Below are 21,697 nucleotides of genomic sequence, written 5' to 3' on the forward strand. Positions count from 1 at the left end.
CCTCGCCTTGGCTAGGCGAGGCCTTGCCATCGCGGCCACGAGCCGCCCTCGCCAGCCACCGGCGAGGGCCGCAACGCCCTCATTAGCCTTGGTCGACGGCCAGCGGCAGTGGCCAGCGGGTAGCAGGCGGCAGGCCAAAAGAACAACAACAAACCAAAAAAAAGAAAAAAATCAAGAAGAATCAGAAATTGAAAAATTATTCCAGAATCAAAAAACTACTATTTTTTTGCTTCTTGATTCTGTTCCAAAACTGATTCTGGGAACACCTTTTTGCAAAATTGTGCTCAGGCACAAAAAATTTAACAAACGGATTTCTGTTCCCAAATTAATTCTGGGAATAAAAGAACAAAAAATTTTACTATTTGGCAAGTTGCCAAACATGCCCTAAAACTTGTGTAGCATGAAAAACATGTCGGAACGGGTTAATTTGGGACGAATCATCTTCGGCCCGACTCAAAACACAGATACCCAAGTGCACGATTAACACGTGGCTGCCCTTTTCGCTAGCAAGAGAAATTCTTTTACCAACGCTCTCTGCCCTGCGCAGCGCCGAACCCTGTTGGTTCCCAGCACCGCTCGATGGGAGAGAAGGGTAGCTTGGGCAATAATACCAACTCCAGCTGATCACGAGCGAAACTGGGAGCGCTCCCAGCAAAAACGAACCCCCGCGACGACGTTGATGATGAGGATACATACTAATGGTCAACCGTACTCTCTCAGAGGCACTCATCAGTTTGACCATTAGTTCCACTGCGATTTTTTGCGTGGCTCGCACGAGCTCTTGCGACGTCACCACCACCCGTCCGTCCCCACACCGCCCCCGCGCGGAGAAAAGAGGAAGAGCGATACGCAAAGAGATTCGAAGACGCAGCAGCAGCAGCTGGAACACGACGCCGTCTGCTCGTCGAGCTCTCTCGGTTTTCCGGCGATCTCTCCATGTAGCGAAGGCATCGACAGGTCAAAAAGGAGGGAGATGATCAAATGGTGGTTTTTCCAAGGGAAAATGACACAAATAGTCCCTGAACTTTGACCCAATGTGCAATTTGGTCCCTGAACTTTTAATTTGTTCAATGTAGTCCCTGAACTTTAACCTAATGTTCAATTTGGTCCCTGAACTTTTGATTTGTTCAATGTGGTCCCTGAACTTTTAATATGTGTTCAATTTAGTCCTTGAACTATTTGAAAATGTTCAATATAGTCCTTCCATTAATTCAAGTGCAGGGACTATATTGAACATTTTCATATAGTTCAGGGACTAAATTGAACACATATTAAAAGTTTAGGGACCACATTGAACAAATTAAAAGTTCAGGGACCAAATTGAACATTATGTTAAAGTTCAGGGACTACATTGAACAAATTAAAAGTTCATGGACCAAATTGCACATTAAATCAAAGTTCAAGGACTATTTGTGTCATTATCCTTTTTCCAATAACTTTTATAAAAATAAGAAAAGAGTCGATGGGTATCACTGTGCACACCCCATTAACGATTAAGCAATGGGCAAAAAGTTTGGAGTGTTTTGCCCGACACGGTCCTTTAACTTTTTGTCTTGTCCAATCGTGTCTTTCTTGGATTCGTGCGATTTAGCTCTCTTTAAATTTTGCGCCGTTGCGATCGGCTCTTATCACTTTTCTCGATCCTTCTGTCGACACTGCTTGTGTGACAGAAGACAGCACGTGATATTGATTCGACAGTCGAATGAGCTGAAAACATATGGGACAAAATGCAAAAAAGAAAGGATTGATTTATTATACGCAGTGGGGCGAACAAAGCACCGAAACAAAACTTAGAAGATCAAATTGTGTAGATTCGACAAGTTAATGGGCTTGATTCCACAAAAGTCAAAGTTAAAAGGACTAAATCGGTGCTGAATTCATATCAATCAAAGGGTTATTACCACGGAAAACCTTCAACTAATACATCCGTGACAAATTTACCTTTTGTTAGTTTTCATTAAATTTTATTATCGAATTGCTTAATTAAATGACACACATGGCAGTCGACGAATGTATCAGTTTGAGGTTTTACCTTCCGTTTGTCCCATGTGTACTAGTTTACGATTTTTTTTTGTATTGATTCAATTTGATGAAGGGTAAATTTGTCACAAATGTACCAGTTCGGGATTTTTTGCGATAAAAAATTAGTTTTTGATGAACTTATCACATGTATATTAGTTTAGAGTTTTTTATGATCAAAAAATTAATTTGTGATAAATTTATGACATGCGCATCAATTTGAGATTTTCGTGATATTATCCCCCTGATTAAAAGAAGAAAGGAATTTATATTTGGAAACAAAACAAAAGAAGAAGAAGAAGAAGATGGAAAACGACAGATGACCAATCTCGGTGTCTTCTTACTGACTCTCATGACTTGGTGGGACAGGGAGACATTAATTGTAAGTGGGCTCCACGAAATTCGGAAGTCATTCAAACCACGTCGCTCCTCTTTTGGTTTTTAACGCCGGGGCTTCCACGAAATTCACCAAACAATACAACAAATAAAACGGTCGAAGGCTAATCAACTTCACGATTTTCAATGCATCGAATTTTCCAAAATCAAAGTTCCTTCTTCATCGAATGCGCGCAACGAGCGTTTCAAAATGTACTCATCCACAGAATGCTTTTACAAATTATATATATATAATGAACGAAATATTTTCTTGTGGTTATCGTTATATCATTTGCAAGAGAATATTCTAATTAAAGTACGAGTTGTCTCGTTGGAAAGAGCAATCACCGTGAAAAATACGCGGCTTCTTGAGCCGTGGCTTTGGGGGACGGTCGAACGATTTACATAAGTAAAAAGAAAAGACAGACTCGGAAGAGAGCCGAAACGTGTTTATTACTCGCTTTGAATTTCATTTTTCTTTTCCATTTTTCGCTTGGAAAGATGGATATATACACGCTTTTTCTTGTTTGCAGTAGGTGGTAGGCCACATTCTTGTAGTTCATATATCACCAAATACATCTACCTTACCAATAGGGTCATCAATCATCGTGATAGGAAGGTTCTGTTCAATGCGAACTCATATGCTAATCGCCCCTTCTCTCGAATTCATTCACTTGAATGATTTGACCAGAGAGGAAACAGGACAAACTTCGAGCACATTGAAACAAAGTGTTTGATCGCGACTTTTAGGGACGAAAACTTAGCGCAAAATGCGACGCTTCCGACGACAAGTACATCGATCGGCACCTTAATTTAGTCACTTCTTGGAATCTCATCTTTCTTCAATTTCCCTCTTTTTCCAGAGTAAAAGAGGTGGCGGCTTTGTATCTTTGTCGATTCCACAAATCATCGCCCCTTCATTTTGAGGTTGTTGGGGGGTATCGAATAGGTGGCGAAAGGGGAGGATTTGCCCCCAACTTGAAGGACAATTCAGTCCCAAGTGCGAATGATTGTCCCAGGTTAGGTGGGTGTGCCCCTAGCAATGAATATGAAGCCACCTTGAACTAGGTATGCCCATTCCCCTGCCTTTTAATATTCCGCAAAAAGGTGGATGGATAACAATTGAAAATCGTGGGGAAAAAAACAGAGAAATGAGAAAACAGAGAGAGCTAGGACACTGAGGAATATAATAGAAGCAGGGCAGACTGTACCCGCCAAGTACACGATCTTCCCTTTGAGATGGTTATCATCATCACTCCCATGGTGCAGAGACAGTACTAGACCCCCCGGCAAACTCTGCCACCTTTCAGTTTCATATTTCAGAGAGAGAGAGAGAGAGAGAGACCAGGGACAAGGAGACAGATACCCCCATAATCATTAGGTCCAGAGGTTTCGGTTCTTTGTTGGTTCTTTCTTCTGATCATGCTTTCTTTGTGATGTACTTCTATGGCTTTTTGTTATTTTGTTTCTGAGTGATGGTGTTCTTTAATTTTGGCAGAGCCCCACAGTCGCTGGGTGAGAGATGGATGATAAAGATGTGACCTTGGATGCTGTGCTGAAGGAAGCTGTTGATTTGGTACCAAAACAGCCCCTGAGAATTCGTCTTTTATGCCTTCTGAGAAATTTTTTGCTTTGTATTGTTTCTTTAGCTCTTGGTTCTGTCTATATTTTGATTTTGCTTTTTCTCCGTTCCCTTCTTGATGTTGTTGGTGAATTTGAGCTCTTTTGGTGGTGCAGGAGAATGTTCCTATTGCAGAGGTTTTTCAGACGTTGAGGTGCCAACCAAATGGTCTCACATCGGAGGCTGCTCAAGAAAGGTTGGCCATTTTTGGTCACAATAAGCTCGAAGAGAAAGTGGTAATCTTATCATCCTGCTGTTAATTTCTTGAGGGTGGTGATTTTTTAAAGCTCTGATTTTGAGCTTTTTCTAATTTTCAAAAAACAAATTATGCAGGAAAGTAAATTTCTTAAATTCTTGGGTTTCATGTGGAATCCACTTTCATGGGTCATGGAAGCTGCTGCTATCATGGCTATTGCCATGGCCAACGGTGGAGTAAGTGCTTCTTCCTTAACGAAAATGAAGCCAAATTCATGTTCACTCTCTGTAATTTCCTTAGTTGTTGAAACAAAATAGTTGGTAAAAAAGATTAAGTTGTATAACACTGCATCTTACGGCAACACACACTGAGAACTTCGTTGGGGGGGGTGGGTGGGGTGGTGGTTGTGGTGGTTTATGTTTTTTGTTTCGTTGAATGTACAAGCCTGAGCTTGATTTGGCGGCGGCGGCGGCAGAGCGGAACATATAGAACTGTTCCGGGCAGATGGGGGAATAACTTTTGTGAATTGCAGGGGAAACCTCCTGATTGGCAGGATTTTGTGGGGATTATTACTCTGCTCATTATCAACTCAACCATCAGCTTCATAGAGGAGAATAATGCTGGCAACGCTGCAGCAGCCCTTATGGCCCGTCTGGCACCCAAAGCTAAGGTAGTTATTGGACCAGTCAATGCAACTATGCCCACAAATTGTTGATTTCTCGTTTTTTACCAATATGTCTGTCTTGTTGTCTTGCTTTAATTGCTTCATGTGCAATTTGGCTGATCCACCCCCCATTTCACAAAATCACCTTATTCTTTTTTTCCAAAATTTCGGTCAGGTCCTTCGAGACGGGAAGTGGATTGAGGAGGATGCTTCGATTCTTGTTCCTGGTGATATAATCAGCGTGAAGCTGGGGGACATTATACCGGCTGATGCTCGCCTCCTTGAAGGCGATCCATTAAAAATCGATCAGGTGCTGAGAACGATTCAGATACTCGCGTTGAGATTTTTTATGATGAATTTAGTTGACATCTCTGACGTGGATTTTGCTCTTAAATCTGCAGTCTGCGCTTACAGGGGAATCGCTTCCGGTGACAAAGGGTCCTGGTGACAGTGTTTACTCTGGTTCTACTTGCAAACAAGGAGAAATAGAAGCTGTGGTCATTGCAACAGGTGTTCACACATTCTTCGGCAAGGCTGCTCATCTCGTTGATTCCACAAACCAAGTAGGACACTTCCAAAAGGTGAGCAGATGTGCACAACAATGCCCCATTATATACGACCACAGCAAAATCAGGAGAAGGAATGGAAAATGAACTACAGAATGAGAAAAGAGAAAGAAGAGATACTGCTTGAACACGAAGGAAAGCAATCTTCTTTTAATGAAGCATGTGTAGCACCAGCTCATGGCTGGTTGACTAAAGTGGGACTTAGTTGCAAAATTGCACCCAGCATATAGCCCTGGAAATTTGAAGCGATCCCTTCAAATTTTACAGAATACTTTTGTCTTCTTCTGTGACATAACTAACACTTGCACTTTTGTTGGTGATACTGAAGCCTGAAGTTGGATTAGCTATGTCTTTTGTGAAATAAGCTGTTTGGTTTTTGGCCCTAATTCGGACTTGTCCTCTTTGATACATGACATCTATATACAGATTTGTTAAGTTCATGGCTTCGCTTTCAGGTGTTAACTGCCATTGGGAATTTCTGTATATGTTCCATTGCCGTGGGGATGATAGTAGAGATCATCGTTATGTTTCCAATCCAGCACCGAAAATATCGTCCAGGAATTGACAATCTGCTGGTACTTCTTATTGGGGGAATCCCTATAGCCATGCCGACGGTGTTATCTGTAACAATGGCAATTGGATCTCATCGGCTATCTCAGCAGGTAGGTAAATGTTTTGGTGGTATCATTGTTGAAATAACAGTATCTTCTCATTGCCTATTATCGATAAATCCAGGGAGCTATAACGAAAAGGATGACAGCAATAGAAGAAATGGCAGGGATGGATGTACTTTGCAGTGACAAAACCGGAACTCTGACCCTAAACAAGCTCACAGTTGACAAGACCCTTGTTGAGGTTATTACGTAGCTCGTTTTCGTGATCTGTTTCTTATTTCCTTTATCTACTTGTCCTATAACATCTTTCAAACGCTCTCAGGTTTTTGCTAAAGGAGTGGATGCAGATACTGTCGTTCTAATGGCGGCAAGAGCATCGAGAATGGAGAACCAAGATGCAATAGATGCTGCTATCGTTGGAACGTTGGCGGATCCAAAGGAGGTGTGGTGAATGATAATGCACTGCTTCTTGTACATATGATGGAAGGTCATTTCAAGTAGGAGGGATCTGTAATGTGTGGCATATTGTTGTTAATGTTTATGATTTTCTTAAATCCTTTCTTTTGCAAAGGCACGTGCTGGCATTCGAGAGGTTCATTTCCTCCCCTTTAATCCTACTGACAAGAGAACAGCTCTGACATATATTGATAGTGAAGGTAAAATGCATCGCGTCAGTAAAGGTGCGCCAGAGCAGGTAAGGATCGGCAGATTGTGTTCATTTTCACTGATCTTGAAGCACAGAGATCTGATTTTTGCTTGTGATTACTGTCATAGATTTTGAACCTTGTCCACAATAGATCGGAGATAGAGCGAAGAGTTCACTCCGTGATTGATAAGTTTGCTGAACGAGGATTGCGATCCCTCGCAGTAGCTTACCAGGTGAAATGTCTGAAAGTGATGTCGTCATTGCTCACTTCTTCGGATCATTTCAGTCCTCTTTACCGTTTCTTACTTCACGTCTTCCATGCAGGAAGTTCCTGAAGGAACAAAAGAGAGCCCAGGAGGTCCCTGGCAGTTTATAGGTCTCATGCCATTGTTTGACCCACCGAGGCACGATAGTGCAGAAACGATAAGAAGGGCACTTAATTTGGGGGTTAATGTCAAAATGATAACTGGTAAATGTAACTGTTCATATTGCCAATTTTCTGATTGACAGTGCGATGATTGCAGTATTGCGTAGTTCTTCACTCGTGATAGTGTTAATAAAGATCCCTGTACTCCTTGCTTATGCTAGGTGTAGGGGGAAGAAGTGATGCAACTTTTCTATTTATTGACCGTCTGTTTGACGTTTCCCATCAGAATAGTGCTATTTTAAATGAAATACTAGCCGATGTTAGATTTTGTGGGTTGTGATGCACCAATACTTCTCTTATAGTTAGATTGTTATATTTGTGAAAGCTCACCTCAGGCAATTTTGTCCAGACTGTCAATCGTTTATGATTTTCGCATCCATAATTTACTTCATTTTTATCTTTGCCATAATCTTTCTGCGTGCCTTTTCGACCATCTTATAGATTCTTGCCTATTTTGTGTGACCCTGTAATAAAGGTGATCAACTGGCAATCGGAAAGGAAACTGGACGTCGTCTGGGTATGGGAACAAACATGTATCCATCATCTGCTCTGTTGGGACAGAACAAGGACGAGTCAATTGCTGCTTTGCCTGTGGATGAACTTATTGAAAAGGCTGACGGTTTCGCCGGTGTTTTTCCTGGTACTTTATTTTCATTTGTCTTACTTCTTTCAGCTGCCACCAATTTTATTGTCTTCTTCTTTGCAACTTATAATACATATCATTAGATGTATATGCATGGGCATCGCTTTGAAATTGCACTAGGATTACTTCCATGGAGTCTAATAGCCAGCTGGATGTCAGCGGAGGACCAGATTTTATCTGCACAGCATAAGTAGCATGACATCGCCTGCTGCTATTCCTATGTGTTTGACTAATCAAAATTCTGTATCTATACAGAGCACAAATATGAGATTGTGAAACGCTTGCAAGCTCGGAAACATATATGTGGAATGACAGGAGATGGAGTTAACGATGCTCCTGCACTCAAAAAGGCCGACATTGGCATAGCTGTTGCCGATGCAACTGATGCAGCTCGTAGTGCCTCTGACATTGTTCTTACCGAACCAGGCCTTAGTGTTATCATAAGTGCAGTGCTAACTAGTCGCGCAATTTTCCAAAGAATGAAGAATTACACGGTAAGCTGGGTTTTGTTTGAATTTATCTCGACTTGAGCATTCAAGAGTTTATCCGTAGGATGAGTCCACAGATACAATCTCCTCTCTGGCAAATATTTTTTTTTTGGTCGTGCTCTGGCAATTATTGACTCGCAACCTGAAGCATGTGCTATCATGTTTAGGCAGCTTTCTTTTTTCCCCTTTTTCTATTTGGTCCTTTGCCCTTCTTGTTTTGTGCGCCTGGGTGTTTTCTCTGTTTATATCTGTTTCCATTCAGTATCATGTCGTAATAAAAGGAATGAGGAAATTAATTATAGTATCGTTTTTCATTGTGATATATTCCTTGTTCGACTAGACTTACCCAATTTTGATTCTTTTACAGATCTATGCAGTTTCCATCACAATCCGTATTGTGGTAAGTATTGTGATGCTTGCTGGGAACCAGTTAATTGCTGATAATTCTACAGCTTTGTCCTGTTTTTAACCACCACCAATAACAACCTATGCTGTCTTTTTGTAACTGGTATGTCACAATCTGATGTCTCTATCACAGCTCGGTTTCATGTTACTGGCCCTCATCTGGCAGTTTGATTTTCCACCCTTCATGGTGCTGATCATCGCTATCCTCAATGATGGTGTGTCCTCTTTTCATTGCAAATTTCCCACTGACTGCATGAGGCAAAGAGTTGTTTATGATTTCTGTGGGTTCCAATGTCACAAACGAAGGAGAATATATGCGTCACTGAGTTGAAGCATCAAGTTCTCTCCTCGATGCCGTTATGGTGTCAAGCGTACTTTCTTATCTCAATGTTGTATGTTCTGACAGGTACCATCATGACGATATCCAAGGACAGAGTGAAACCATCACCGCAGCCAGACAGTTGGAAGCTGGCAGAGATCTTTACCACTGGTATCATTCTCGGCGGTTACTTGGCGATGATGACGGTCATTTTCTTCTGGGCGGCGTACAAAACGGACTTTTTTCCGGTAAATTTTGTGTTCTTATAGTGAACAATATCGTATATTGCCACGGATAATTGTTCGGATGTTTATTTAGTACTTGATCCCAACAAAGGAGGAGAAAGGTTGAGTGATTTTGGCCACTCCTTGTTTCTTCGACAATGGATACATTACACCTTCACAAACATGGGAACCTATATCAGCATTTTTTGAATTATATGCTCGGGTCGTAGTTGTTCGTTCTTTGTGGTTGAGGCTTCTCTTGTGTCTGATAGGGCATAAGAGCTTGCTCATTGTGATTATTGAAACCGTCATAAGCACGGAGTTCTTTGCACGAGTACGCTTTTCCTTCTGTTTAAGTAGCGTCTTGTGCGCGACATTTTTTCTATACCGAGTTCTTGAATAATCAATCTTTTCGCCGCTTTGAAGTTTGAAAGAGATGCTTTCCCTTTGATTCTAGTCTCTGATTATGGATTTCCTGTTTTTAGCGTACGTTTGGGGTTTCGAGCCTTCAGCAAAAGGATCCAGATGACTTCAGAAAGCTCGCCTCGGCAGTATACCTTCAAGTGAGCACGATCAGTCAGGCCCTCATATTTGTAACTCGAGCTAGGAGTTGGTCATTTGTCGAGCGTCCCGGTCTCCTGCTGGTGGCCGCTTTTGTTGTAGCGCAGTTGGTAAGATGCTTCGACGGTTCTTTTCGGTGACCGGAGCTTGTCGAGCCAATTCGATTTCTTCTGTAACTTTTTTTTTTTTCTACGGACAACAGATTGCTACCCTGATTGCTGTTTATGCAAACTGGAGCTTTGCGGCAATAGAAGGGATTGGATGGGGTTGGGCCGGTGTCGTTTGGCTTTACAACCTTATATCCTATATCCCGCTCGATTTCATCAAATTCTTCACGCGATATGCATTGAGCGGGAAGGCTTGGGATCTTGTCATCGAGCAAAGGGTATGGCCGGCTTTCACTCCACTCCTGGATAAGGAAACCTAGCATTTGGCGAGCAAGCTGACTATGGTTGTTTCTCTGCAGATTGCGTTCACGAGGAAAAAGGATTTCGGAAAAGAAGAACGAGAGCTAAAGTGGGCACATGCGCAGAGGACGCTCCATGGCCTGCACCCGCCTGAGACCAAGATGTTCAGCGAACGCAACAGCTATACCGAACTGAACCAGATGGCCGAAGAAGCAAAAAGACGGGCTGAAATTGCCAGGTATGGCATCATCGGCTACACTTTCCCAACTCTTCTAAGCCAAGGATAGTTTCTTTCTGCTGCTCTAGCTTAGCACAATTTTGCATCTTAATCTGATAATTTCCTCAATCAAGAGAGGACAATCGAGTCGGCAGGCCGGACGCTTGCACTAGAAGATTAGGATAAAGCAACTTATTCTGTTTGTGCAGAAAAACTTTACCACCTCGTGTTTTCTCTCGCTTGGGTTAAAATGGGAACTGTCCTGATAATATATTCGATGCTTGGGAAAAGTCATTGTTTGTTCTGATGATGATGCCCCTCCATGTGACTCGAAAGGAATCGCAACAAAGAGAATCGGAACTGGGTATCGATTTCTGATATTGCAAGATCTCATGGAGGAGCATCTTATATACTATTCATAACAATATCCCATGGAGCATCTTAATTACTATTCATTACTTTTGCACATGGAGAGACTGTATTCAGAATACTACGAATCTATTTGTCCTCGAGAGGCGAGTGCTTTCTGCTTTCGGAGATACTGACTATCTCAACCTTTGTTTCTCGCAGGCTGCGAGAGCTGACTACGCTGAAGGGGCATGTCGAGTCGGTGGTAAGGCTGAAGGGCCTCGACATCGACACGATCCAACAAGCCTACACTGTCTAGAGAGGGGGGGTCTTGGATTTGCTCATACCCTTGTACAGATGTGCTCCTGCTGGAGTGAGGAGTAACTATATCTCTAGCATATGCTATATACATAGGAACTGTGGCATCATATAATCCCTAATGCTTTCTCTCGAATTCGCGACCGTCCCTGTGTTCGAATGTTGATCCGAGAAATTGACATTTACTGATCAGTTTCTGGAGCCAGCTAGAGTCGACCTGACGGAGCTTAGTTTGGAAGCATCGGGATCGACAAATGAAGTGTTTTAGATGATCGATCTAGACTCCACTTAAACTTGAAATTGGTGAAAGCTTCTGCTATGAGTTCTGAGCTCACGCTCTTTCTTCGTCGAAGTTGCTATGTGTGTAAATTGCTCCATCTTAGGCATTTTGGAGTTTGAGCTCGACTCGAGTGTTTATTCAAGCTATACTCGAAAAAAGGGTCGTGTCGAGCTCGCGTTGGAACTAGATGCAGCTGGAACAATTCATGAATTGCTCCTCGACCGGACCGTTCTACGACAAGATTCTTCGGTTCGAATGATTTGGGAAACGAGATTGCAAGATCAAGAACCCCCCCAAACATCGAACCACAAAGCATCCGGCGACAAGTTTCTTCTGGTTTGAATGATCTGGGAAACAAGATCGCAAGATCGCGAACCTCCCGCGAACATCAAACCATAAAAGCATCCTAAGAATGTCAATTCACAAGCAAAGAGATCGGCGAAGAACTCGGAAACATTCAAAACGCTATCCACCAACCAGATCAAACGCGAAACGTTACTAATGCTTTGCAATTCAGATAAAGCAACATTTGAACACGAGATACAGTCGAATCGAAGGGTACGATAAACTCTCTCTCTTTGTTTTTTCCCCTTGAAGGAGATGGGGGCAAAAGAGGAATCGAACTCTCAACTGGTAGCCACGAGAGCAGGCCTGTGCTTCTGGATCTTTTTCTCGAGCTCGTCCTTCTTCGCCCCGACGATCCTGTCCACTTCCTTCCCTTTCTTCACCAGCACGAACGTCGGCATCGCCTGCACCCCGAACTCCCGCGCCACGTCCTGCACCAGATTTCGCACAGAGAGGAGAAAAATCAGCTCGAATTCAACATCGCGAGTGAAAACCTAAGAAACAGAAAGAGAGAGAGAGAGCGGGGAGTCGACGTACGGACAGCTCGTCGACGTCGATCTTGGCGAACTCGACGTCCGCGAACTTGGACGCCATGGCTTGCACCGCCGGCTCCACCATCCTGCAGGGCCCGCACCAGGACGCCGCGAAATCGATCACCATCTCCGCTCCCCCCACAATACGCAACCACCGCCAAAACACGTCAGTCTCGAAGAACCGCCCCGACGTTCAGCCGTATCCCGGAAGAACGAGATCGGAGGGGAAGGAGGAGAGGGGTCTTATTATTAGGCTTACCAGTTGGGAGGTCTCCTTGACGGCGTTGAAGTGGAGCTGCCACCGCGGGGCGGAGTGGAACGCCTGGACGCGGGAGGGCTCCGACGGGGATTCCGACGAGCCGTCGGCGGCCGCCGCCGGAGCTCCAAGGAGGCTGGAGAGGAAGGAGCCCATGGTGGTGGTGGTGGTGGGTGGGTGGCTGGGAGCAAGGAGAAGTCTAGAGGTATGTGGTTTTTGGGATATAAGCAAAAGCTGAAAGGTACAGCCGTAACCGTGGTGTCGCTCGTGCTTGTTCTTTATATAGTGTTTTGGGATTTGAACAATCCAAAGCAAGTTAGCATCTTTTGATTAAAATCAAAAATTATTGTTGACGTTTTGAACCGTCAAATACTTAAAAAGTTATTCGATGACAACCCAAAAGGGTAGTTTGGCTGGCCACGGTGTTTTTGGAAAAAAAATATTCGGCATCTGCAAAAGCCCCGTGTCAATTATTGACGCGACGCGCATTTTTTTTATTAATTCATGCCCAGTAATGAGTTGACACGTGTTAGCTGAGTTGGAACAAAACATAATGAAAATTTTGAGTTTTTTATCTTGTTCTTCCTGTCCCGTTGCAGAGCATCACCACCTCCACCCCCCCTCTCCGGCGTCGCTTGTGGTCGGTCCTCCTCCGTCACGGAGCACCACCCGTCCGGCCACCATCTCCACCCCCTTTCCGACGTTGCTTGCGGTCGGCTCCGTTGTTGCTCGTCTAGATCTAGCCTTGCCCATGGCCGAAAGCTTTGCTCGTCCATCCATTGACGGCAACGGCTACGAGCAACAAAGTCTTCCGGCGTCGTTTGCGATCGGCCCAAGCTACACCTCCGTCGTCGCTCGCGGTCGGCTCCATTGTTGCTCGTCTAGATCTAGGCTTGCCCATGGCCGAAAACTTTGCTCGTCCATCCACCGACGGCAACTCTTCTATGCCCATACTCTTTCAAAAATTTATGGCTCACAACATATTGTTCTTATAGTTATCTAAAGATTGTTATATTAGCAAAGTTATTTACAAAAACGACTTTTGCCTATGGATTCTCATTGTTTGATTCTCATTTCCACTTCAATCTTTTGATGTTTGATTCGCGTCCGATTATTGAAAAGTTTTCGCATCTGGTTTAGGTTTGTTGGATTCAATTGAATGGAAGTGGAAGGTCAAATGAATACATTTTGGTAGGTTAAAAAGCCGGCGACCGGCCTGGATCGACCGCACCTGAATTTAGGGCTTCTTCGGGCCTCCGGGTCGGGAATAGCTCTAAATTTGAATATTATCCCTATTTCGTGCCGAGTCGGTCCGGACCGGGCTTTTTTGACAGCCGACCCATGACTTAAAAAACCCTAGCGCAGCACATTCTCCTCCTCCTCTTCTCCTCCCTCTTCTTCTTCACTTCGCATCTTCTTCTTCCTCACCAGACCATCGTCGCCTCTCTCTCTCTCTCTCTCTCTCTCTCTCTCTCTCTCCATGGCGAGTAGGCCGAGTCGGTGGAGGACCTAGGTGCGGCTTTATGGCCGAGGGCATCGGCGGAGCCGCTGCTGCTCATCAAAGCCCGGAGTGGCTCGAATTCAAGGTCTCGACGTTGCTGAGTTCACCATCTGAGTCGCGGCGATGCTCGACCATCCTCTTAAGGAAAGGGAAAGCCCCTGACGCGCTCTCGTGGGACTCCGGTTCTCTCTCTCTACTACCAGAAGAAGAAGAAGAGACCCGCAATTCGAAAGCCGTTGGAAGATGGTCAGATTAGCCGACGAACTCGGCACGGCAACACAACTCTAAGTAGAGTTTTGCGCGGGCAGTGAATCTACGCTCACGGAGGAAGCATTCACGGTCTGATTCGGCTTAAAAATTGGATCTTTATCAGAATTCACCGGGACTTGAGTACGCCGTGGTATTCGATCCGGTCCGGACATTATCCGAAGAGGAAGGAGGAAGGGACGACGACGCAGCACTGTCGTTTCTGTTGGGTCCAGACATTATCCGAGTTCCTCTGCTCCTCCCCCCACCTGCAAACCCAAAAACCCACCCCGACCCGACCAGGATTTTCGCTTTGGGTTCTATGCATTTTGGGCCGGGCCAGGTCAGAGAGAGCATGTGCCTCTTGTGATTTGGGTCGGGTCGGGTATCATAGAAACCCGACCTGACCCGACCCATTGACACCCCTACATTTTGGGTATAATTGCTCCTACTCTAACTATTGGTTAGATGACTCGAACGTGCAAGCTGGCCGTCGAAAAATTTTGGCTGATCAATAAGCTTGGGTCCTTATTTGAATCAAGATTCACTCTTCATTCTCTTTTGAGAAAACGGCTCCATATTAAGCCTTTATTTGAAATTTTGTCAAAACCACAAGGAAAAATATTGGGGTTAATACCATGAAAAATTTCAAATTGGTACACATGTGAGAAATTTACCTCAAATTAATTTTTTGAAAACCAAAACTCCCAAATTGATACATTTGTGATAAATTTATCTCAAACTAATTTTTTGACCACAAAAAACTCCAAACTTGTACATTTATGACAAATCTAACCTCCGTTAAATTGGATTAATATCACGAAAAATTGCAAACCGGTACACTTATGACAAACGGAGGTTAAAACCCCAAACTGGTACACTCGTCATTTGCCACGTATCATCCAACTCAGAAATTTGATAGTAAAATTTAACGGAGGGTAAAATTATCACATGTGTATCAGTTTGGAGTTTTTAGTGATCAAAAAATTAGTTTGGAATAAATTTATCATAAATATATCAGTTTGGGATTTTTCGTGGTATTAATCCAAAATATTGTTATCCGACTCTAGTTTCCGTAGATTTTCATGGACCTCCGCTCGAATGCTCTCCGAAAATTAGAGAAATAGAGAGGGGGAAAGTTGAGGACTTATCGTCGTGTTGGATCATCAGTCTGAAGATCTACTGAATTGGACAGTCAGGCTAGTAGCGTTACTTGTTATTAAGGACTTAACTTTTTAAAAAAATTTCTCATTTAATAGGAAATCAAACCGATGTTTGTTTTGATAAAACGGAAAAATAAATGTTGAAAATTTACATTCTGAATGTCAAGTGCTGAAGTTTTTAAGTACTGAAAATGAAAATGAAAATTTATCTGTTAACATATCAAAATTAAATAATAAATTAAGTCAAAAAATCATTTTTGCTATTTTTTTTAGTAAATAAAAACAATCTTTTACGTCAAACACGGAAAAAGAAATGACAAGAAGGATGGACTTGTTTGCTATTGCGAGGATAATTAAGAAATTTCACCAAGTGTGGGCTGTGCAGGTTAGGGCTGCGCATGATAACGATTTTGTGCCCGGGAACAGATTCTGCTAAAAAATGATTCTTTTTTATTCTGTGCCCGGAATTGATTCTGAGCATTTTAAGACGTTTGTTAACGGCCCAAAATTCCATCCCTGAAATAGAAAAAGAACAGAAATGCGTTTAGTAACGCCACAAAATTTCTTTTTATTAATAATATTTTTAAATATTTTAATATTTCTTTCTTTTTTTTTCTTTTCTTTTTTCTTTTCCTCTTGGCCATGGTCTGCTTCGCCTACCATGATAGAAAATATTTTTTATTAATAATATTTTTATTAAAAGTATTTTTTCTTTTTTTTGGCAATGGCACAGTCGCAATACCATGACCAGGTAAAATATTTTTTTATTAATAATATTTTTTATTAAAATATTTTTATTAAAAATATATATTTTTTTTTTTTTTGCCATGGCACAGTTGCCGACCATGGCTGGTAAAATATTTTTTATTAATGATATTTTTTATTAAAATATTTTTATTAAAAATATACATTTTTATTTTTTTGGGCCATGGCTCGTCGCCGGCCATGGCCAGTAAAATATTTTTTTATTAATAATATTTTTTATTAAAATATTTTTATTAAAAATATATATATTTTTTTTTGCCATGGCCTGGTCGTCGGCCATGGCTGGTAAAATATTTTTTTATTAAAATATTTTTATTAAAAATATATTTATTTTCTTTTTATGGCCATGGCGCTGTCCACTATGGAGTAAAATATTTTTATTAATAATAATTTTTTAAAATATTTTATTCTCGTCGAGATCTGGCGAGGGCGGTCCTCGGGCCGGACATTAGAAGCTAAATTAAAAACCAAGAAAAGGAAGAAGAAAAAAAAATTGATTCTCAAAATTGTTCAAACAAACGCATTTCTGTTCCCAAACTGATTCTGGGAACAAAAGAACAGAATCAAATATTGTTTGGCAAGTTGTCATGCGCAGCCTAGGTTCAAGGAAAGGAAAGTGAGCAATTAACTTTTTATCCTTTTTTGATAGCCGATTTTACTTTTCTCTTTGGGTTAATACCACCAAAAACCCTAAACTGCTACATGTGTGACAATTTTACCCCGAACTTTTTTTTTTACCATAAAAAACCCCAAACTGGTACACATGTGACAATTTCACCCCGAACATACCCAAAAAAACCCCAAACTGGTACACTTGTGACAATTTTACTCTGAACATACCACAAAAAATCACAAATTGATACACATGTGACAATTTTACCTTGAACTAAAATTTTAATATTATTTTTTAATTTTTTCGAATTTTTATTAATTTTTTTGTTTTTTCTTTTGTTTTTTTTTCTTCATTTTCAACCTCTGGCCGTCGCCAGGGACCGACAGTAGCTCCGAGCGAGTCGGCCCGTGCCTTCTTTGTGAGGCCGCCCTCGTCGGCGTCGGGCCGCCCTCGCCCGGCGATCGGGCCGCCCTCGCCGGCGTCGGGCCGCCCTCGCCCGGCGTCGGGCGGGCGACCCTCGCTGAGTCGGGCGAGGCCGACCTCGCTGGGCGGGCGAGGGACGGCCCTCACCCGGCGCAGCCGGCGAGCCGCCGCTCGCCGCCGGCGAGGCCGCCCTCGCCCGACAGCCGGACGGTCGAGCCTCACCCGGTGGCCGGCGGGCCGACCTCGCCGGCTTCCGCCTCTGGCCGGTCGCTGGTCCGGCGACCGGCCAGAGGTTGAAGATGAAGAAAAAAAAAATAAAAGAAAAAATAAAAAAAATTCGAAAAAATAAAAAACAATATTAAAAAATTATTAGTTCGGGGTAAAATTGTCACATGTGTACCAATTTTAGGTTTTTCGTGATCAAAAAAATAGTTTAGGATAAATTTGTCACAGGTTTACCAGTTTGGAGTAAAATTGTCACATGTGTACTAGTTTGGAATTTTTTATGGTAAAAAAAAAAGTTTATGGTAAAATTGTCACAGGTGTACCAGTTTGGGGTTTTTAGTGGTAAAAAAAATGTTCGGGGTAAAATTGTCACACACGTACCAGTTTAGGATTTTTGGTGATATTAATCCTTTCTCTTTTAATGCTCCGCTTATTTCACGAAAAATGAATAATTTAAAAAATATTTTCCCCAAAAATATCGCTTGTATGGCTTAAAATAATTAACCGGTAGAAATATTTTCATTATCCATAACAATTTATATTTAAATATTTTCGTGGACGATGAAAATATTTTTTATTCATTCATTTTTTTTTGTAAGCAATACAAGCTATTGTTTCTATGAAAATGTATCCTAAAAAGAGCATAATCGTAAATCTTTTACTCTCCACGATGAAAAAGCCTAAGTAAATTTAGTACTGTTTTGTTCGGACAAAGAAAAAACTATCTAATTTATCATGAAAATTGTCGCGAAATTTTACTCCACATGAGAAATTACATAACTAGACTCAGTGCTACGCTCGTGCCCGAATTCTAGTGACGAACATTATTTCCGGCTAGTAAACGATTTTATTTTTTTTGGTCTGAAGTACACGAATTGTTATTATTATTATTATTATTATTATTATTGAAGTACACGAATTGACTCGGTTGAATTCATGAAAATATTTCCGACCATGACAAACATAAGCGTTCAAAGTAAATGACAAAACACTCCTTATCTTGACGATAGCACGGATCAAACGTTTTCTGCTGCAGCAGCAGACAAATCTCCGGCGCTTTTCGCGTCGGCCCTCGCTCTCCTCGCCCCATCGAACACAAGCTCGACGTCGATCTTCTCGACCCTACACCACGTTCTGCGGCCGCGATCCCCGCGGTCGCAGCAGAAGTACGTGTAGAACACCACCCCGCTGCTGGCGACGGCGATGGCGTGGAAGACCACGGCCATCCACGCGCTCGCGAGCTGCGAGAAGTGGTAGGCGAAGCCGAACCCGATCGCGGTGGAGAAGACCCAGGCCACGAGCTTGAGCGTCTCGCGGCGCGGCCCCCCCTCCGTGGGGGGCGACCTCTCCAGCTCGGTCAGGCAGTAGTCGAGCAGGAGGTACGCGAGGTACACGAAGACGATGAAGACGACCATGGGGGTGTCCCCGTTGACGGACGCTCGGTAGATGGTGTTGACGCTGTTGATGGTGAGGAAAGCGAGCGGGATGGAGCAGGGGAGGCCGGAGTCGCCGCCGCCGCCGCGGCGGTTATCGACCCCGGCGTCCGACGAGGAGACGGGAAGCTTTTGTCGCCTCTGAGCATTTGGGTGCGCCATCTTCTTCTTGAGAATTCGAAATGAGATAAAAGAGTATAGTCGAGGGAAAGTGACGATGTGCGCAATGTTGCGAGAGCGTTTGGCCTTTAATAGAAGTGGACGTGATGGATGGAGTCGACCATAGTAGTCAATTCGAGGGTTTCCCATGAACTTGCCTGGCAAGGACGGGCTCGACACCCTCCAAGAAGCTGCCCCCCCACCTTTTACTCGGTTTTTGAGTCCCTTTTTCAAGGGCAAGGCCAAGGAAGCTACCTAAGCGGGACCCACGTGGCTCCCTGTCAGGAAGGACCGCTATCTCCGATGGTCCAGATTCAGTTAGTATATATACCACGATCGAACGAGATCGGTGGGGCTCGTCCACCTCGAAACCTTCGAGTTTGGAGCAGACGGGCTGAACGGTTACGACTCGGACCGAACATTTCGTGATAAATGTGGGACCGTCGGGTAATACCCACACGAGATAATTGCGGTAGTCCGCTCTCCTCGTCCTTCTTAATTTTTACAAGAAAAAAAAATGATTAATACCACGAAAAACCTCAAATTGATACACCTGTGACAATTTTACCTTCCGTTAATTTTCGTTAAATTTTACAATCAAATTTCTGAGTCAGATGACACGTGACAGTTGATGGATATACATGTTTGGGATTTTACTCTCCACTTGTCACAGGTGTATCAGTTTATAATTTTCGTGATATAAATCCAATTTAATAGAGGGTAAATTTGTTAAGTTGTACCGATTTAAGACTTTTTATGGTCAAAAAATTAATTTTGGGGTAAATTTATCTCAAGTTTACCGATTTAAAGTTTTTCGTGATATTAACCCAAGAAAAAAAAGGGTAAAGTACTTGGATCATAACGTTTGCTATGATTGAAGAAGTGCCGAGAAACTATTGGGCTCTTTTCGTTGGCTCGAGAGAATGATCGAGTTGTTTCCAAAAGACGTGGTTGACGTGATCAAGCTTTGTGTTCTCTTTTGTACGTTTTTGGATCGATTGGTTTCGGCCAATAGTTTGCAGGTAACGCCCAAACCAAAAGAGGGAATCCGAGTCAAATACGAGAACTCTCCTTTGGAGATTGAAGCATACGAAGTCAACATATCAGAAGGGAACTGCAATGGAAAACTGCAAGCAAATGTCCAGTGCGTCTTCAATGGATCAAAGGGCGAAAGAGATACCAGAACCAGCGCTAGGGCATTAAGCCCGCTTTGCTTGTATTCCTACGGGGCTTGAGCATTCACCCTACACAACTCATTATTATGGACCGATTAGAAGTGATCATGAGTCTGCCGAACCTCTCGAGCTGGTCGAACTAGCCCGAAGGGTGCGATCGTGTGGGTTTGGATACATGATTTCCTTGTCGGGTCCGGTCCTTCCTCCTTACTCGGCGTAAGCCACATCGATATGTAGAAATTTTGGAATATTTCCTTGTTATGGATTATGTCTTTCTCAAATCCGGTCTGGAGGAAGTTTTCTGGAATGAGGCCTTAATTAGTGGGCATATGCTCTAAAGATCCCCGACCTCCGACGACGACAAATCGAGGTCGATCTCTAGTCGCCGGCCTCGAATTAGCCTCCATGGGAGGTTGCCGAGGTGTGTCGGGCTGGCCCTATATTAGATTGCTCAATAGTGCCTTTCAAGCCAACATAGTATGCTTGGGTGTGATATTCGGAAATTTCGTAATAATAAGTAATTGACGTCGGAGGTTTTCCATGTTCGAAAATAATACTTGGATAATAAAGATAAGTATTATTTAAGTTAGTAATTGTGGAGACGCGTAAAAATCGTTGTTAGACCGTAATTTGCAAGGCACGGATTCGGGAACGTAATCGTTCCGAGCTCGACGTATTCAAAATTCTAAATGTTGATGTATATGTTAATAATAGTGCGGTATTAATTAAATTACTGTTATCTTGGTAATTAGTGGGTAATATTATTATTAGTTAATTTTGGTTAAGTAGTGTTAACCATTTATTTTAATTTGTCATTAAGGGAAAGGGGGGAGATATTCTCTCAAAATATCCCTTCTGGACTCTTCTTCTCTCACGTGGCTATTAAAGGAGAAGCTTGACCGAATGCCATCTTTCCTCCTAAGCCAAGTTTCTTATTTGACACCTAGTCTAAGCAATCATTTTCCTTGGCTACTGCTCCTTCTGATCAAGCCCTTGATTTCTTACACCTGGCCTTGATGGAAAGATGAGGTGCCACCTGTGAGTGTAATGTATTTATCCACCTCAACGTATACTCCTCTGTCTCATTTCATCCGGGTAACATCGAAGGAACTTTCATCCCAGACGGAAACTCTTTTTCACTGTCTATCTTCAAAGAGTTTTTACCTTCATCAACGCCCAATCCGAAATCTATAAGCTGGTTTTGGGCGTTCATATTTTAGGCAAGGTAAGTAAAGACTCTAGATTTAAGCTAAGTAAATCTACTGACACTTTTTAACTTGATTGCTTGAGAAATGCTATTCTGACGTGTGATAATAGTGAGGATATTGATTTGTTTCTTTAAAGTGCGATGGAAATCGGCAAGTGGAACGGTTAAATATGAACGGGTGAATGTTATCTTTGAGATGATTGTTGAATTTTTCTTGCTGGTTTTATGTATGTTCAAAAGGGTAGAAAATCGTTTTACTCAAAATAATGATTCTGTTTACTTTTGAAATGAGCAGATTTTAGCCTCAATCTGTAT

General features: G+C 42.6%; 3 protein-coding genes and 1 long non-coding RNA gene across 5 annotated transcripts; 2 read left to right on the top strand and 2 right to left on the bottom strand.

The window, feature by feature from the left end:
* The first annotated feature begins 3,529 nt into the window (after positions 1-3,529).
* Positions 3,530-11,250, top strand: LOC115688288 (plasma membrane ATPase 1-like). 2 transcript variants are annotated; one of them, XM_056313755.1, is made up of 22 exons: positions 3,530-3,796; positions 3,893-3,970; positions 4,132-4,251; positions 4,349-4,447; positions 4,744-4,881; positions 5,051-5,185; positions 5,277-5,456; positions 5,897-6,103; positions 6,177-6,296; positions 6,378-6,497; positions 6,627-6,749; positions 6,830-6,934; positions 7,026-7,170; positions 7,604-7,768; positions 8,027-8,265; positions 8,627-8,659; positions 8,798-8,879; positions 9,071-9,231; positions 9,693-9,878; positions 9,971-10,153; positions 10,235-10,413; positions 10,963-11,250. In XM_056313755.1, exons 2-22 carry the CDS (start codon positions 3,917-3,919, stop codon positions 11,057-11,059), a joined length of 2,871 nt encoding a protein of 956 aa, XP_056169730.1. In that variant the 5' UTR covers positions 3,530-3,796; positions 3,893-3,916; the 3' UTR covers positions 11,060-11,250. The 2 variants fall into 2 exon arrangements, with proteins under 2 accessions (XP_056169730.1, XP_030469941.1); XM_030614081.2 differs by having other exon boundaries at positions 3,530-3,783.
* Positions 11,251-11,913: 663 nt separating this feature from the next.
* Positions 11,914-12,639, bottom strand: LOC115688289 (thioredoxin H2). The gene is made up of 3 exons (XM_030614082.2): positions 12,476-12,639; positions 12,221-12,343; positions 11,914-12,114 (listed from the first exon to the last, which is right to left on the bottom strand). The coding sequence occupies exons 1-3, from the start codon at positions 12,626-12,628 to the stop codon at positions 11,965-11,967; spliced, it is 426 nt and encodes a 141-aa protein (XP_030469942.1). The 5' UTR covers positions 12,629-12,639; the 3' UTR covers positions 11,914-11,964.
* Positions 12,640-18,361: 5,722 nt separating this feature from the next.
* Positions 18,362-19,079, bottom strand: LOC115688230 (uncharacterized). The gene has a single exon (XM_030613993.2). It carries the CDS (start codon positions 19,001-19,003, stop codon positions 18,425-18,427), a length of 579 nt encoding a protein of 192 aa, XP_030469853.1. The 5' UTR covers positions 19,004-19,079; the 3' UTR covers positions 18,362-18,424.
* Positions 19,080-19,372: 293 nt separating this feature from the next.
* On the top strand, positions 19,373-20,456 carry LOC130138748 (uncharacterized). Its single transcript, XR_008817062.1, has 2 exons — positions 19,373-19,472; positions 20,023-20,456. It is a non-coding gene; the product is annotated as an uncharacterized LOC130138748 (long non-coding RNA).
* Positions 20,457-21,697: the final 1,241 nt, after the last annotated feature.

This window comes from Syzygium oleosum, unplaced genomic scaffold, assembly GCF_021117445.2.
Source record: "Syzygium oleosum isolate NSW1041296 unplaced genomic scaffold, Sole_v2.1 Sole_v2.08, whole genome shotgun sequence".
In the NCBI taxonomy this organism is placed as follows: Eukaryota; Viridiplantae; Streptophyta; class Magnoliopsida; order Myrtales; family Myrtaceae; genus Syzygium; species Syzygium oleosum.